This window comes from Ammodytes marinus (assembly GCF_949987685.1).
Source record: "Ammodytes marinus genome assembly, chromosome: 17".
Taxonomy (NCBI): Eukaryota; Metazoa; Chordata; class Actinopteri; order Uranoscopiformes; family Ammodytidae; genus Ammodytes; species Ammodytes marinus.
In genome coordinates this window covers 5,483,572-5,502,033 of record NC_137221.1, presented here as the reverse complement: position 1 = coordinate 5,502,033, position 18,462 = coordinate 5,483,572, and the positions used below count along the sequence as shown (strand labels likewise).

Below are 18,462 nucleotides of genomic sequence, written 5' to 3'. Positions count from 1 at the left end.
AAGATTTCAGACATTTTTCAAATTCAAACAGGGCAAGGCAAAGCAGAACTCCAAAGCAATACCAGCACAAAATATATATTTATATATATATTTTTTTTTCAAATCTCTCTCCAAGCAGCTTGATTTGCTTCCCAGCTCCCAAACCAAAAGCACAGACGGTATATATCACCTAACCACTAAATACCAGTTCAGCCATGTCTCTGTCGACAGCCTCACAATGTGCAATCTGTCACTTTCAACACCAAACAAATCACAGCAACAACACAACTGGTGAAACCTGCTGACACGTCACAACGCCACAATGGAGTGCTTCGTCTTTTAAAGTAAATATAAAAAATATATACATTTAATAATTTAATGTAATTAACCAAAAATGTAACTTAATTATTTTCTTCTAATAATAATAATAATAATAATAATAATAATAATAATAATAATAATAATAATAATAATAATAGTAATAATAGTAATAATAATATAATTTAAAATGTTTTAATGTATTGTCTGTATTTTTATTTTACATTACATATTTTCTTCTTTTTTTTGTCTTGTCATCAAAAGGTTGTATGTGCTATGGGCTATGTCTTCTCTGTATTAATAATAAAAAATAAAATAAAATAAAAATTGCTTTTTTTAATGTGTGTGGAAGCAGCAAATGACAGCACTCCATTGGTGGGTTGATCAGGAAGCAGGTTTCACACAGCCAATCACAGCAGCCGCAGTCACTTTACCTGGTTTCCGAGGAAGAACTACAATAAATCCAGGAGACACGGAGCACGGGAACACAAGGGGAAAGAAACAGAGCAAGAGTGAAACAACACGTAACTGATAAACTGTGTATGATGGATTGATGTGTGAACGGATTCCAATCTAGTCAAAAGCTGCTTCTTATAAACAGTCAGTGTTCATTGTGTGTTTATTGTTATTTGAGCTTTGAATTAGTTGTGTCAGCAAAAAGATTGTGGATGTTATGATAGTGATGATGATGATGGTGAGATAGATGTCAAGACAGTGAATAGAAAAAGTGAAGCGACACACACACAGACAAAAACACACACACACACACAAACAGACAAAACAAATGTGGTGTATTATTAGTCTTTCCCAAGTGTCCTGCAGCCAGACACTGGATACCATTGCCCATTGGACAATGATGGAGTGAACACACACACACACACACACACACAAACACACACACACATGCGTCCGCGCGCACACACACACACACACACACACACACACACACACACACACACACACACACACGCACGCACGCACGCACGCACGCACGCACGCACGCACGCACGCACGCACGCACGCACACACTGTAGCGGTGGTAGTGATGGGCGATCCAGTAAAGTGCTACTGAAAGCTGTGAAAACTGAGTTTATAGCGGCTGTAAAATGCTGCATATACACACAGACTGCTGGGGGAACCAGTAAAATCACTGGAGGTTTTAAACAACTTTCATAGTCCTACAAAATAAAAGCCTGAGCCTTCTCTGGGCCGAATTTGTTTTGCCAAATAAGGTCTAAACGTCTAATTTTGTACTTTTGTAGGTCTGAACATATGTTTACCACATTCTGTTTATTCAATTCAGTCTCTTTGTAATCAGGCCATAAGAGATCGAGGAACATTTATAACATGACATTTTCTTTGTTCAAAAGCAAATAAAAACTTTACTTGGAGTAATAAAAAAAACAAAACATGAATGAACAACTGACTATGAGCTTCAATCCAGACTGAGAATGACCTCCGAGTGTCTTTCATTTGGTGTTACACATTTCTTGCGTAGTCAAGCTTAAATAAAACTTCCCTAAGCTTATAGTTATAGTAAAACAGTAAACCAGCAAGAGATCTTCCTCTCTCTCCCACCCAGCAGTGCAGTGTGTGTCTATGCCGTCACGTTTACAGTCTTATTAATGTTTTGATGATGAAACAGAAGGCTCAGCTGACACTCCTGCAGGGCTGTGACGTGTTATTCAAATGATATGTTATGAAACAGACGATGAGAACACGTATTAATACTCCATGAGGTCATGATGTGAGATGGACACACGGGTTATGTTGACAAGTTAATCGCCTGTGGGACGAGTGAGTTAATAACAAAACACTTTCCATTAAGCAGAACTGGGTCAAACAGGTTTTTGCAAAAGTAACTCTGAGAAAGTTTCAAAGTCCAGAGTCAAAGTGTAACAGTTTATTCTGGTGATGAAGTTTGTATTTGGCAACTGACTAATCACAAGTAAAGCAGAGCTGAATGTTAGCCACAATGAGCCGTCACTGATAGGTGATGGGACGGTCTAAAGGAAAGAGGGGGCCGACCAGTAACCGACCCCCTCTGGAGTGTGCTGTCTTGAAAGAGGAGATATGCGAAAAAGCCAAATTTCAATGTAGCCGCCTTGTGTTAATTGACAATTAAAGCAACTTAACCTAAGTGTTAATCACATTAAACTGCACTACATTGAGCTGTTGTACACAGCAGTCCTTACATGTCTGCAAACAAGCTAAACATGGAGAAAAAATAGTCAACAATTATTTGCTGTTCCACTTTGACCCAGGTCTGTTAACAATTATAAAATTATATATTAATTGCAATGAAGATTAACATGTCTTTCTTTACAGTGTCTTAAAGGTGCTACGAGGAACTTTCAGTTTGTGTTAATTATTGCGCCCCCTTTGGACAAAAGCGGTAGTGTTTTAACTACGCCAGCTGTAGTTCCTTGTTGAGCGAATACCCATGACAAACTATATAAAAATAGCATTCTTTGCACTGATGGTCTAGTTTGCTGTTACGTGTATTTTATGTTTATGATCATCGGAGGAAAAATGAGACTGTTTCAGAAATATGTAAAAGTTCCTCGTAGCACCTTTAAATAAACGAAGAACAATTTGTAAAGGATTCTGTAGATACTGTTAAAGTGAACTTAAGACTGATTGAAGGAACTTACCCGGTATTTGTTCTCTCCTATCTGCTCCACTTGGAACCTCTTGGCACATTTACACTGAGCCACCTGCCGCGTCACCTGCAAAACAACAACAACACACGACATGTCAGTGAATGGATTCAGACCACTAACATGCATCAGCCATCAACAGCATGAAGACTGTTGCAAGGTTTTTATTTAATGTTTGCCTTTTCACATTTAAATTAAAAGTTCAGTTCATAATAATAATAATAATAATAATGATGATGATAATAATAATAATAATAATAATAATAATAATAATAATAATAATAATAATAATAATAATAATAATAATAATAATAATAATACATTTTATTTGTAATGCACTTTATATTACTAGAATCTCAAAGTGCTACAGAGAAAAAAATAAAAATAAAAAAACAAATCAATGAGAATAAAAGCATTTAAAACAGTTAATTTGCCTATGCAGCTATGGATATGAATATTGCACCATACACATCTTCATAACTTCATATATTTCTTAATTTCCTTCCATGGACTTTTCTTCAGATCTTCCTCACCTCGTCTTCGATCTTGTCAGCGTCCGTGGTCGGCCTGTAGGCGTCTTTGTTGGGATGCAGCGCGGCCACAAACTCGTAGTAGTCGATGTAACCGTCTCCGTCTCGGTCAAAGATGTCCGCCACGGCTGTCATCTCCAGTCTACTGGTGGGGAACTCTGTAGATACGGACAACAGGAATTCATTCATAATATCAGTTTTTTCTCAACCGTCAAAACATGTTGTGACGGCCCACAAACAAACAAGTTTTTTTTTAAATTAATACATGTAAATCCCATTGAGACTGGACTCTTTTTCAAAGGAAATTCAAGTGTTCCCATTCCCATTCAACACACATTCATACACCGAAATCGACATGTGGCGGGGAGATGGGGGATCGAACCGCCGACCCTGCAACCCAGTGGACAACCGCCCTACCCGCCTCGCCACAGCCGCCCATAGACGTTGTCTCCACTAAGTGATGACCTACTTGAGGCGAGGATGCCGTCTATAAACTCCTGTCTGGTGATCTTTCCGTCCTGGTCCTTGTCGATGCGTCTGAAGAAGTCCATGACTCGAGACTTCTTGTGGTTCATCCAGCGCATGTACTTCTTCCTCCACACGTCAAAGTCAAAGTTGGCGAATTCTTTGATCTGGAAATAGATCTGAATGAGCTCCGAATACTGAAACCAACGAACAAAACGTAGAATATCCTATGTATTCAGACCAGCCCTAATAATGAGTTAACAGGGAACACACCTCTTCCGCTCTGTCCAGTCCATCGTTGAGTTTGCGTTGGCGGTCGAGCGCGAGCAGCCAGACCTGCTGCCAGCGCGCACACAGCTGGTTCAGTCTGGGGTTTCCCCCGGACAGCTGCATGGCCGCATGATGCTGCTGCTGCTGCTGGCTTTTACCGCCTGAAGAGAAAGCAAATATTTAAAAAGGTGCATTTTGCAGTTTCAGAGGACAGGGAGGATTTGTTTACATTCACAGAGCCTGCAGTTGGTTTACAAAACATTTTTTCTCTACATGTAATTCTTAGTATTGAATAATTCTGTCATCATAAATCAGTGGAGTCAAATCAGAAAAGACAAATACACCCTGAATTGAAGTATTTATTTATTTCTCCCGTGTAATATCATCATTGCAATATTCAACTATGTTTCCGCATGTGGCATGTCTTCCTGATATGGTGCAGCCCTAGTTTCTAGCACATAAACTCAAGCTATCTTTAGAGTTTGGGAGATGATAATATATGTGCGTTTAGCGGTAAACAGCGGTGACTTACGGGCCCCTCTCCTCTCTGCCAAGCTGCTGGAAGCCTCGGCCGGTTTCCTCTTGTAGGTCTTTGTCACTTTGTCAACGTCTGGCTGCTTCCTCGTCATTTCCTCCATAAACATCTGACAACAACAAATAGTTTAGTAAGCAAAGTTAAAGGCAACACATCTGGGCAGACAGTACACACACATATACAGCTTTAATACCATGTAGGGATTTAGTAGAAGACCCAAAACTATGCCGGGGGTTTTATTTATTTGTGAGTGACCATAGCCATCCATTCTAATCCGTATGTTTAGGTCATATCTCCATGACAACACTGAGGGGGGTGAATTTCTTTCTAGCAGGCTAGTTTTTAATCTTTTGAAGGTTAAAATGTATGAATAATTAGGAGTGCTTGATTGACAGCTATCCGCCCGTTGTCCCTCACTTCGCCTCGGAGGTATACGTCAGCTCGATGGGCGTATCTCCCTCACTTCGCCTCGTCATTTCAATGCCCTTTTTCGGCAAGAGGAGTGAGGCGGAGGAGAAATCTCACAAGATGGCGACGAGCATAAAGGAGAATTGGATGCAGTTGGAATAACTGAGGTCAGCCCGGATGCTACATCCACTTTACATACTATCTATGGAGTAAACGCACCTGGTGTTCTGTGATGAGGGTCTTGAGTTGGGGGATGTCCTGAGGGAGCGGCTCTGTGTCTCTCTGGACCAATGTGGTCTCTGCAAACTGTAGCCATGACAACAGCTCCTCCAATAGGTTTGCGTTGTTCAGCACCTCGGTCAGAGCCGTCTCCAGACGCTGCTCGTGCTGTTTGGCCCACGTCAGCACCTGTACAGGGGAGGAGTTGAGATTAATATGGAAGTTTTCATTACTCTACTCTACTCTACATCTACTTTACCCTACTCTATAACCTTTAAAAAATTACTTAGGCAATTATGCTATTAGGCTAACAAAAAGTAGAGAAGAGTAAATGTAAAGTAGAGTAGATGTAGAATAGAGTAGATGTAGAGTAAATTTATGATTTAGGCAATTATGTTATGAGGCTAAGGATTTGATTTATCATATATTCCTACTGCCATAACAATCAATAAAAAGCTTATGATCCACAAATCCGGATAAACACAATTCCACTTTGCACACAGTAGTATATTGTAATTTGTAGTCGAAGATGATGATATTGTCATGACATAATATAAAGTTTTCTGATTCTGAAAGTGTGTCCCTTATTTAAATAAACAGGTCAATGAATTTAGGTCCTCAAAATCTCAAAGCCTGAAGCTAGAAAGTTGACAAGACAACCTTGCAAACAATATTCAACCTATGATGTTACACACTTATGTAATCATCTAATCAATACATAGCTTCAGCCAAAGTGTCCATCTTCAAACATACCAGACTAATCAAAGGAAGCTAATCTTTTTTTTTGGGGGGGGGGCATTTTCAAGCTTTATTAGACAGTACAGACTTGAGATGGGGAGACAGGGAGAGAGAGAGAGAGGGGGGATGACTTGCAGTAAAGGTCCACGGGTCAGATTTGAACCCGCGACCACTACAACGGAGGCCAGAGCCAATATGGTACGTGCTCTATCCACTACACCACCGGAGCACCCCGAAAGGAAGCTAATATTAACTCCTCACCTCCTCAAAGCGCGCCCTGATGATGGTGATCCAGTGTTTGATGGTGGTGATGGAGTCTGGGTGGCACACAGTCAGAATGGCCTCTCCCATGCCGGCGGCCTTGTTGACGTCCGTCCTCTTCTCCTCCACGGTGCCCATGAAGTCTCTGTGTGTGTGGAGCAGCGGCTGCAGTGACTCCGCCTCCTCGGGAAGGACGCCACGGAAACGCAGCGTCTGCTCCGCCTCCGACAGCCACTCCAGAAGAACCTGGATGTTGGTACGGAACTCCTCCGCCTGATGGAGACAGAGGGAGAGGGGGTTTAATAGGCATCAACGTTTATTAGTTTATTTGACAGACACAATGCCCAGCTCATTAGCAGTACCAAAGTTAACTATAAGCAATTTTCATCAGCAACATCAACTCTTTTATACTTTTTTATTAGTCAAAGTCAACTTCGATGTACTGTTCGGGAAACTCAGGATGTTCCGGTCTGCCTGCCGTAAATCAATTTGTCTAAGTTCCAGAGGGATTCAACTGTAAATGGTTTTGTCTGAGTTGGCGGGGTATCAGACCCGGGCAAAGGCATTAATAATAACTATAAAAAATTAAAAAATCGTAACGTTTTTTGGATCATCAGAGGAAAAATGAGACTGTTTCATAAACATCCTAAAGTTCCTGGTAGTGTCTTTAAGGAGGGAAGGGTTAGAGTAAACTGGAAGTGAGTGCAGCTCTCTCTCTGACCTGCTTCAGTGATTCCTGGAGGCGTGTCTGCTTGATGACGGACAGAGCGCAGACTGTGTCCCAGCGGTTGCTAAGCTCCTGAACCTGAACCTTGACCCAGGCGGTGTCATCGCGTCCCGTGTCCATAAGGTCCCGGGCCGAGCGCTTCAGAGCCTGCACACTGCTGGTTCTCTTCCCCAGCTCTTTCTGGAAAGCCTAAAGGTTCAAACATGAGATATAAAAGGTGTTAAAAAGGTACAGAGGTAATATTTGTGTATTCAGCAGCATCTAGTGGTGAGATTCTAGATTGCGCCGCACCTCTTGCTAACAACCTCCTGTTTCGGAAAATGCACAGAAGCTACAGTGGCCTTCAAGGACAAAAAGCTAGTTTCTAAAGAGGGCATCATCCACCAATGCCTCAAGTGTTGAGGTGAAGATGTATTTAGTTATTTATTCTATAGTACTTCTTCTTCGTCTTCCAACAGGTGCATTTACCCAAGACACGTTAAGAGCATTAAGTCTGTACATTCTGTGCTCTTTTTTTTCAAGCAATTGAAACACTAATTGAAACATTCTTATGAATATTGAGTATACATTTACCTACATTTCTACCAAGTCTGTTCAGAAAAATGTCCATAAATTCTACACTGTACATTAAAATGTTTTCTAAATAATTTTCTCATACATATCTACCGGGTACAGACAGTTCAGTTTTGCGTACAGACCTTATGTGTGTCCATGAGGTTGGACACCAGATCCAGGTCTCCATGTACGGGCTGGTCCTCAGCCAGCTGGGGCTCCACACGGTACAGCCAGTCCACCAGGGCCTGAAGAGCCTCCGCAAACTGACCTGAGAACAGCAAGGCCTCCTCCAGCTTGTGTTGTCTGGGGGGAGGAGAAAGCACACATGGCTTTTTAATAGGGTTATGTTATATTTAATAATTTCATTTCATGTCCAATAGGAAAAATAGCATATATATATTTTTTTCTTTTCTTTCTCTATATTCGATTGTGTTGAATTCTAATATATTTATATATATTTTTTAAGATTTTTTTTGTTTTAATTTTATGCTTTATTAGACAGTTCGAAGAGCCAGAGATGAAATGGGACAGAGAGGGTGGAATGACATGCAGAGAACAACTAAACTAAAGTGTAAAGCCAGAGTCATTGTCCTCCTCACCTCTCCACGCTCTTTCCACAGACGGTGTCCCACTTGTCTCGTACTTCCCCCACCAGATGGTCTAGTTTCTGGGTGTCTGAGGGCAGCTGGGCCTTGTCCCTCATGGCTCTACCAGACCGAACCGTTGTGTCGTAAACAGGCTGCTTCGAGCCCAGAGCTTTCTGGAACTCCTACAAAAGGAAACAAAGACATTTCAGACAATCAGAATTAGAATCAATGTTTGTGCAATGACATTGGGAAAGAGGCTCTCAAATCAATTAATTAAGTGCATTTTTTTTTAAACAAAAACAAATTTAGAATAAGTAAAAAAAAAAAATGTAGAAGGTGTACATTTGAATCTAAATATTGTCAGCCAATTGTAGAGGTCAGATTGGTATGATATTTGCATGAATTTATAAATGTGATTTGTAGATGGGAACAACAAAACCTCACGGATTTTTCTATATATATTTGCATAGAAGACGTTGTCCATTATATTTTTCCCAGGGTACCTTGTGTTTGGCGAGCTGTATCTTGATCTTGTCCGGCTCGTTGGAGATCTCCAGCTCTGAGTCCAGTCTCTTCTCGGCTTCTTCCAGCCAGTCCGTCAGCTTCCTCCAGGCCTCGTGGAACTGAAGACAGAGGGGTACAGAGCTCAATATCAATGCAGTTCAATTCAAAGGGTAACGATCTGGATTTATGATCATTTAAGTCAAAATGTATATAGTTTAGCTGAGACTATCAACTAGGATGATTTATTAGCTGACCCTGCACTCTGACCCCCTCCGAAGTGTGGTAACTTGAGAGGGGATATGTGAAAAGACCAATTTCAATGTGCCTTGTGTAAATTGACTAATAAAGATAACATAAACTTAACTTAATCCCTAGCCAAAATGGGGATGTAACACAAGCCTTTTCTGACAAATAAATCGTTTTGATCGTGGCCATTTTGGAAGAAGGGCAATAACATGATATAACATATTTGGTCTGGTTTGACACACAAACCCAAATTGTTCTATAGACCCTTACCTTCAATTTAGAAGTAAAAACTAAATTTTCGCCACGACTTGAAATGAAAACAACAAATTACCCGTACACGTCCATACATCTAAATTTCACATCAACATGAAATGACTGAGGGGCCAGGCACCACACTAAATCAGCTGTGTACCTGTTTGGCTCGTTTGCGGGCCTCGTCCAGGTGTCTTCCCCGGTCCAGAGACCTCTGAACCAGTTTGTCCCATCGCGCCTGGACGCTGAGCAACAGGTTTTTGATCAGAACCACGTCCTGCTTCAGACTGGCAAAGCGCAGCTGAGAGCCGGCCTTCTCCAGAGCCAAGACCTGCTCTCTGTGGGTGTTCACCTCATTCACAAACACCTGGACACACACACAGACAGACAAGGGCAGAACTAGTTAGGGGACAGTGCAACAAGAGAATGTATTACTTCAGTATTGATGAATCCTTTACCATTTTAAATTGTATTAAACATTTTACTGGTTGCAAACTGTATGTACAATAGCCTATACAGAACAGCATGCTTACACATTGTTTTGTTTTCAATAAAAATCATAAAAAGGTGAACATATTTGTTACCATTACGAATAGCTCCTTCAACCATTTTAACAACATTTGGAAGCAAAAAAATCAAACTGACCTAAGTGAAATGTTTACCTAACACACTATAGGCATTTTAACCAGGTTTTGACTAGCAGTACCTTGTGCTCGTCTATCTGGAACAGCACAGTGTCCAGCAGCAGGCTGGGGGGCTGGGCCATGTTGAGGGTCTGCTCAGCCTGGGTCAGCCAGTTGATGGTGTCCTGCAGAGACGTCTGGAAGCCTGTCGCCAAGGAAACAGCCTCATCCAACTTCGCCTGGAAAGTTCAGAGATCAAAGTTATCAACAAACCGATAAGAATATTAAAGTATCTCAGTGAGAGTGAGCACTCAGACAAAAACTAAAAGGGATTCACTGCTAATAATCACCATTAGGACATATTAAAAGGTGGAGTTAACTTGTTGTCCAAATCCAAATTAATAATATTCTGTATTCACAAAACCAAATAGAATGTTTTTCGAGGCAATAAAGATAATGTAAGTCAAGAAAACATTCCGTCTGTGTGTTCCAGTCAGTCTTACCCTGCGGTCGTCCATCTTGGTATTGAGGCTGGCCCACTTGTTCTGCAGCATGGCCAGGTTCTGTTGTGTCTGTGTGGTCCCAGGCCCCGCCTCCTCTCCTCCACGGGACAGTAACATGGACTCTCCCTGGTCCAACAGCCGGTGGTACTGCTCTGCTCGCTGGGTCAGCTGGGCCGTCAGCTCCTACACACAATATTGATAAAATCGATTATAATGTATTGTACATCAGGCTTTATTTTTTGCACGCACATCTATGAATGTTGCTGTAGTTACCACATGTTGCTGTAGCTGCTCCCGGGCCGTCTCAGGCAAACCGCCCGTTGGCTTGGCGGCCGACAGCGCGCTCTCTGTTCTCCTCAGCCATTGGAGGAACTCCTCCAACTCGCCATGGAAACCTTCAGCCTACAACCAATCAGGTGAGAGGGGGAGGGACAGGTAGAAATTAATTACTCAGTTGCACATTGAGCTAGAAAATAAATGTTACCACTATAGCTGCTATTTATCCTGCTGTTGTTATTTGGTTTAATGCTACTCATGCTGTTTTCAGAATTTGCCTAGGGATAAGTAAAGTATCTATCTATCTGTCTGTCTGTCTGTCTGTCTGTCTGTCTGTCTGTCTGTCTGTCTGTCTGTCTGTCTGTCTGTCTGTCTATCCATCGCTGCTGTAAGTCAAGAGCATAATTTTCACGCACAAAGGGTGTTTCTTTGTCCACTATAACACAGACTGGCTTGTATTGTAATTGGTGCCTCGATCGAGCATCTAATCTCCGCTGAACAGTTTATTGCCTTTAGTAGAAACAGTAGAATTCCCTTCCTCTCCCTATCTTTCCTCCACTCTACCTGGTGCAGTGCGGCCTCCAGTAGCTTCTGTCTGTCTTTGGTTTTGAGCAGCAGACTCTCCCAGCCCGTGTTCAGATGTTCCAGTTGGTCTCTAAGGTGACTGGCCTCGTCGCCCGGAGACGACTCAAGCAGCTCCGCGCCGGCTCCGTTCACATTCTCCACTGTTGCATGATGGGAAAGCACGTCGTTACGCAACACCTGGGACACAGAGGAGGAAGAAAGAGATATATTAATTACACAAAAAAATAATAATAATTAGATATAAACAAAAGGGGTCCATGGATATAAAATAAAATATATTGGATTCTGAGTTGTTCTTTTCTGTTATTTCACGAGTTAAGATTAAAGGTTGACTTTTTTTCTTATATATTTTATCAACAGCAATACGATGAATAACTTAATTGGAATTCTGGTAAATATGATTTCCTATGTAATTGTAAAGATTTAGGCCTGCATATATGTGTGTTATTATTTCAATGTCAAAAATGTATTACACGTGTTAAAATTTAATTGTTAAGTTGCAACAAGTAGAACACTACATGCAGGAGCACAGCTGAACAAAACACATTTTCAAGATTAAAAGTAGGATGCCACTTTAGCAGATGTTGTGACTGGCTCTCCAAGGAAAATAACCCATGAGACTACACAGGGCAGCCAAACAGAATGAGCCACAAGATAACCAAACAGATGAGAAGAAGTTTATTGTTTTTGTTCCAGTGTGTGTAGAAGCCAGACGTACGTGGTGTTTGGCCAGCTCGATCTCGATGGCCTTGGGGTCGGAGCTGATGGGCCGCTGTGTGTCCAGAGTGGTGTGTGTGTGGTTGAGCCAGGACTGCAGCTCAGACAGGGCGTGCTGGAACTGACCCAGGGCCAGCAGAGCAGCCTCTAGTTTGTGCTGTGGGAGAGGAAAGACAGACAGAGAGGGTTTGGGTTAAGATATAGGAACATGTACAGTTTGTGGTTAGATAGTCCTTAATACTGCTTTTGTAATTGTTCATGGTGATTAGGGATTCCAGTTTAAGGTTGCTCTCGTAGCTTACACCATGATGAGGGGGCAAAAGATTTAAAGGCAATTTCACCAAACGTAGTGCGAGTCTGAGGAACGTTATACATTAAAAGTCATGATTATTTGGACTGTCATGAGAAGCAGAATGCCTAGACCAACATGGTTAACTTTAGTGGAAGTCAGCTACAGAATAACGTCTCCCTCAAATAGTTTTTCAATTAAATTTTATTCAAAAAGCTTTATTGGCATGACTGTTGTAGTAAACAGTTCTGCCAAAGCATTTCAGATATAAAAAATATTAACAAATGATAACAATTAGACCCCCCATCCATTTCTCAGGATAAGAAAAACTACATATAATGTATAACATAATTAAAACAATAATTTAGATAAAATAGCACACTTGAATAATAACAAGTAACACATTTATAATAAAATTAAATAATATTTATGCAAATAATAAGAAATAGAGTAAATAATATTAAAATAGAGATAGTTCATATAAAGGAAAGATACATTTTATATGGGGTAGGATTAAATAAGTTCATACTTCTTCCTACTCCTTTTCAGCATATCATATCAATATATGTTAATTGTTATGTTTTTTTCTTTTTTGTAAAATAATTGAAACATAATTTTTGTTTATTGTATTTTCATGCTTTTCATTTTAAGTATTTTTGATATGTCTGAAATAAATTGAATCAATCAATCAATCAATCAATCAATCAATCAATCAATCAATCAATCAATCAATCAATCAATCAATCAAAATTAAATTATAGTTTTTTTTTCTCCCATTACCTGTCTCTGGGTGATCTTGTCTCCCAGGTTTTCCCAGAGGTGTCTGAGTTCTATGAGCGGCTCCTGGATCATGTCTCTGTCCGTGTGATCTGAAACCTTCTTGAGCAGCAGCTCCCCCTGGTGGCAAAGCTTCTCCATGTCGATCTGCTGCTGGTACACGTCCACCTTGTACTGCTGCTCAGGGGGAGGGAGAGGGGGGGGGGGGGGGTGAGAGGGAGAGGGAGGGGGGAGAGGGAGGGAGGAGAGAGGGAGGGGGACAGGAGGGGGTAAGAGAGGGAGGGGGGAGAGAGAGAGGGAGGGAGGGAGAGGGGGGGGGTGAGAGGGAGGTGGGGAGGGAGGGAGAGATAGGGGGGAGGGTGAGAGAGAGGGGTGGGGGAGAGGGAGAGAGAGAGGGGGAGGGGGAGAGAGAGAGGTAGAGAGAAGTGTTTGGTTATTTTAGTTACATATTTTTTATTTAATTAAATTTTTTATTACAACTTTTCACATTTGGCACAATAAGACAGCCAACCTTGAGCTCTTCTATCTGCTGTTTGACTGTTCCCAGATCAGTTCCCACAGTCGACATGTCGCACAGTTTGATCACTGCGTTGTCCAGGTAGTCGAACATGGACTGGAAATGATGCAAAGACAAAAAGCATAATCAGGATCCTCCTTTAAAATGTTTCAAACGCCCGCTGTTCCTAGGTGAGCGCGTACGCATGACAAAGGCATTTAGAAAAACTATATAAAAATAGCATTCTTTGCACTGATGGTCTTGTTTGCTGTTACATGTCATTTATGACATCAGAAGGAACATTTGACTGTTTCAGAAATATTTAAAGGTTCATCGTAGCACCTTCAAAGTAGTTTGTGATATTGTTGCAACGTTACACATTGGTTTATCCAATTATATTTTCTCTATCAAAAGGTCAAATGGATTAAAAAGTAATAATGTAACATAATCGAAATATAAAGGAAACTCCGATGCACAGACCTGCAGTGCGTCCTGATACTGTACAGACGCTGTCATGGCCTCTTCCAGTCGCTCCATCCTCTCTCTCCACGTCCGGTCCAGGCTGTCCCAAGCACCGTTCATCTGGGAGGGAGACAGAGTTACAGCATGTTAGTGAATCCACGGGAACAACACAAAAGGGTAGTCATACATGATTCTTTATTGTCATTGTTGTATAAGCCTTGTTTTTGGTTTGTACATAATAAAGTAAAAAAAAAACAAAAAAAAAAATGGTTTGTCATTGTATGCATAAAAGGAAATTACGTTGGTGGCAATCAGTGCAAAAAAATGTAAATAAAAAACACAAGGGCCCACAGAACATAATACGAGTAATAAAAAATGTATATCATTACAGTTTTTTAAGAATCAAAATATTTCTCACTTCATCAATGGTCTTCTTGACTTCAGGTTTCTCGGTTTCTCCACAGGCAAAGATGAGGTCAGCTCCGAGGGTCCTGACAAACTCCAGCTCCTCCCTCAGCCCGTCCGTCTCTGCCTTGATGGCCTGGGGGAAGGAGAGAGGGACGTTATATTGAGATGTTTGGAAGACCAACACTACACTACTCTGTTACATTTTATTTTAATCAGTTACTGCACATGAGCAAATACATAATCGGGGAATTAATAATATGATTGGTGGATAAAATTAAGACAGAGAATGACTATGATCTATTGCTTAACTCGGCCAACAAAAAACATCCGGTTTGCTTCTTGAATGAATTTAGTCTAATGCAGTTTCCAATATAACAATAAACTGTTCTAACAATTTGTATATATTTGTTTATAATTTTTAATTAATTTTTTTAATTTATCTATTATTTAATTTTTTTTTTTTATTAATTACTTAATTAGTGTTCTTAAGATGGTGCAAATATTTGTTTGTGTATGTTGTGAAAAATAAAAAATTAATAAAAATGACAATAAAAATATTGTGAAAAAAAAAGTTCTAACAATCCTCGGAATCTAGTGAAAAAAATTGATAATAGGAAAATAAAATATTGAAAAAAAAAAAAAATATGATAATCTATTGGTCAAATCCCTCCATACCTCAGCAGCTTCTATCTGTTGTTTGATGAGTGAGGGGTCGACCCCGGGGTCTTCCAGCTCCTTCACGATGTCCTGGGAGTCTCTTAACGTGCTCAGCAGCGCCGCCACGTCCGCCCAGAACTTCCCCGACAGATCCAACACATCGTTCAGCTTCCCCTCCCGCTCCTCGGCCCGCTGACGGATCTCATCCCACAGAGAACGCAGACGCAGCAGGCGAGAACGCACCGCTAGAGGGGAACAGAGAGGGGGGCACAGTAGTTTAAATATGGGGGAGTAGAACTGTGTGTAACTGTTGTAATTACTTTTGCTAGACAGATGTTATACTGTAAATATATTTATACATGCATGTTGCTCAAAATGATGTTTGCACTCTGGTTAGATCCACCTACATGTTGTTGCATTATAACCTGTTACTGTGCAATGACAATAAAGTGACTAATCTAATCTAATCTAGAAAGGATATTTATGTTTGTTATTCATAGATATCCACTGGTGTCCTTAAACAAATCTAACCATAATCTTAATCACAATGTGTTACACTCTGCACAGTCACTGGTCCATACTGGTTCAGAAGTTTTAGTCACACAAAGTTAATCTTATGCATAACAGCAGTACCATAAACTATTTCATTTGATAAGGTTTCAATAAAAAGATTAAGGATTAAAAAAAAAAAAAAAAATACACTACCCCTCACTGAACATGCTGGGATACACGTCTAAAATTAGATTAGATTTTCAGATCATTTCAAGAAGAGATGTGATGTTTTCTTTGTTTGAATATTGCTCTCTAGTGTCCTACGCAGAGTGAAGTCTCTATCAGTTCACTCCCACTATCGCAGCACAGTCACTCCTTTATTTCCTATGAAGCGTGGAGTAATGGAGTCTATCAAAGAGTTCTTCAGAGAGCAATATAACAAAGACCCTGTGTGTGTGTGTGTGTGTGTGTGTGTGTGTGTGTGTGTGTGTGTGTGTGTGTGTGTGTGTGTGTGTGTGTGTGTGAGAGTGTGTGTGTGTGTTTTGTGACAGCGTTGGAGGAAATATGCAGAACTGCACTGTTGAATCTGTTGTATTTCATGCTTTGACAGGGTCTGACCACCACTGGCTTTGTGCCAGTAAAACAGTGACTTACAGTTTATTATTCAGACCGTGAACTAGTTGGACTGGAGCCCAAGATAAGATTTTTATAGTTTCCATCCACATGACAGACCTCTGTTATGATTCGCCTCTCTGTTTTCTGATTCGCTTACATTGTTTTATTTTACTATGTAATGTGTTGTTCCATTTATAGCCATTTTAAATGAAAATCAACTATCAGAGCTACACACTGAATGCCTACAATGACAGTTAGTAACTCTGTTGTAGCCGTTTGGTTGGTTTGCCATTTTGTGCGTTGTACACTGCACCTTTAAGCCCAAATAGTATCTCAATGTATGTTTAACTGCTGGCTACATGCACTGCAGTTCATCAATTAATGGAGCAACCGTCTGCCTGTGTGTCAGTATGAACATTATGCGGCCGTCACACATCCATCCATCCATCCATCCATCCATCCATCCACCCACCCATCCATCCATTCACCCACCCACCCATCCATCCATCCACCCACCCACCCACCCACCCATCCATTCACCCACCCACCCATCCCTCCATCCATTCACCCACCCACCCATTTCTCCATCCATCCACCCATCCATCCATCCATCCATCCACACCCCCTCACCCTGAGCGGCAGGATCGTCGTGAGCTGCCCGCCCGATGAGCTCCTCTCCTCGGGCACAGAGAGCAGAGAAGCTGGGCAGCAGCTTGTCCAGCTCCAGGCCCTGGGCTCGGTGCTCCGCCAGCTGCTCCCGGATCTTATCCACCTCCGCTGCCACCGAGGGGGGGCTACGCAGGCGCTGCACTGCCCCCTCAAGGGTCTCCAACAGGGGGTCCATCTTGTCATGGAACTAGGGACGGAAGTTGGAAGAAATGATTATTATTATGAAGAAGAGGAGAGAGTGTGTGTGTTGAGGGGGCTGGGTTTCTTGATAGCTGGATCGATGACATTTTGAAGATGGGAAAATACTGAGACACTGTGTGTGTGGGTGGTCAGCCATCTGTGACACACTAAATTTACTTGGATTTTTTTAATTATAATGTTATTACAGTTCTTCTTGATTTAAAAATCTCAGTATTGCACCTTCAGCATGTCATCAAGGTTGTGTAACATTGACTAAATTAGACTGGATCTACCACACAAGGAAGGACACGTTTGGTCCACTCTTAAGGACTCATTATAGACAAATAAAATAGCTTGATCACTACATAACATCAACAATCTCAGCTAGACATGAAGGGAAAGATGTTTGTCACACAAAAGGGTAGAAAGCTAAGATTGGTTTCAAGGACCTAAATCAAGCCTAGCATGACAACACTTTTGACCAGGCTTAATTTAAGTCTCCAAACCTACACACAGGGAACATTTCTCAACAGATTAATTGCAGTTTTATTGTCACTCAGGGTTAGCAGACACATGGTTTGGACCATTATGTAGATCAGTTGATACACCTTGAAATATAAAGCTGTGGTCAAGCACAGGGATTTCTAATTATTATTATTAGTTATTACCTTAAAGCTATCGTGCGTAACTTTTTCATAGACGTGAATGTTAAGCCATCGCCAAACGAGTTGACACAAAGTCGATTAAGCCTATCAGCTCCACAAAAATGTCTCTGTATTTCTCAGTATGGCAGCGTTTACAAACAGGTGTTCCCCCCCGACACTGGTGCAGGAGCTCAAGAAGCTGATGCGATGTGCTGACAGTGTTGTTGCAATTACTCACAGGGGCAACAGAGGTTACGCACTATAGCTTTTAACATTTGAAATAAACTAAATGCATGAATTATTACTTTAAAATTCTGGCAAGATTAGTACAAAGTTAGTACAGAATGAGTGCCTCAGTACTGATTCATATTGGACTATTGGATCAAATCATGTGTTGTAACCACCGGCCTGAGTGCCAGTTTGGTGTTGTTTTCATTCAGTGTCTTACCTCTACCAGCTGGGTGATTGCAGTGAGCAGTGATGATGGAGAAGGATGGGGAGAGGGCACACACACACACAGCAAATCCACAATGAACGAGGGATGAGGGACGGAGGTTTAGATTTGAGTTAAAGGACAAGGATGGAGAGACAAAAAGGAGGAGTGGGTGGGTGGTTCAAGACGAGAGGAAAGTGTGGAAGTGGAGGTGAAGAATGAGAATATGAGTTGGTTTGGAAGAGGGTGGAGAAATAATACAACGAGTTAAATCAGAGACATGCACATGTACAGTACACACTCACAAGCAGCAATACAGTCGAGATACAATGATTTCTCATGAGATGAAGTGCAAAGAGAAAATGTAAAATATCCATAAAGG

The 18,462-nt window shown here is 41.2% G+C and overlaps 1 protein-coding gene across 5 annotated transcripts in view; it reads right to left on the bottom strand.

Annotated features, from left to right (window-relative positions):
• Positions 1-18,462, bottom strand: part of macf1a (microtubule actin crosslinking factor 1a) — a gene marked incomplete at its 5' end in the record, with an annotated part of 251,006 nt that overhangs the window by 12,391 nt on the left and 220,153 nt on the right. For 4 of the 5 annotated variants that reach the window (XM_080045300.1, XM_080045302.1, XM_080045303.1 and 1 more), the window contains 24 exons: positions 732-749; positions 2,952-3,026; positions 3,491-3,645; positions 3,957-4,119; positions 4,226-4,383; positions 4,755-4,866; positions 5,385-5,573; positions 6,384-6,656; positions 7,105-7,299; positions 7,809-7,968; positions 8,265-8,434; positions 8,756-8,875; positions 9,415-9,621; positions 9,961-10,116; positions 10,381-10,563; positions 10,654-10,782; positions 11,221-11,418; positions 11,960-12,115; positions 13,028-13,201; positions 13,536-13,637; positions 14,001-14,102; positions 14,401-14,523; positions 15,066-15,292; positions 16,785-17,010. In XM_080045300.1, the coding sequence (XP_079901426.1) occupies positions 732-749; positions 2,952-3,026; positions 3,491-3,645; positions 3,957-4,119; positions 4,226-4,383; positions 4,755-4,866; positions 5,385-5,573; positions 6,384-6,656; positions 7,105-7,299; positions 7,809-7,968; positions 8,265-8,434; positions 8,756-8,875; positions 9,415-9,621; positions 9,961-10,116; positions 10,381-10,563; positions 10,654-10,782; positions 11,221-11,418; positions 11,960-12,115; positions 13,028-13,201; positions 13,536-13,637; positions 14,001-14,102; positions 14,401-14,523; positions 15,066-15,292; positions 16,785-17,010 (3,771 nt within the window). The remainder of the gene's footprint in view (positions 1-731; positions 750-2,951; positions 3,027-3,490; positions 3,646-3,956; positions 4,120-4,225; positions 4,384-4,754; positions 4,867-5,384; positions 5,574-6,383; positions 6,657-7,104; positions 7,300-7,808; positions 7,969-8,264; positions 8,435-8,755; positions 8,876-9,414; positions 9,622-9,960; positions 10,117-10,380; positions 10,564-10,653; positions 10,783-11,220; positions 11,419-11,959; positions 12,116-13,027; positions 13,202-13,535; positions 13,638-14,000; positions 14,103-14,400; positions 14,524-15,065; positions 15,293-16,784; positions 17,011-18,462) is intronic. The other variant, XM_080045301.1, reaches the window with a different exon arrangement.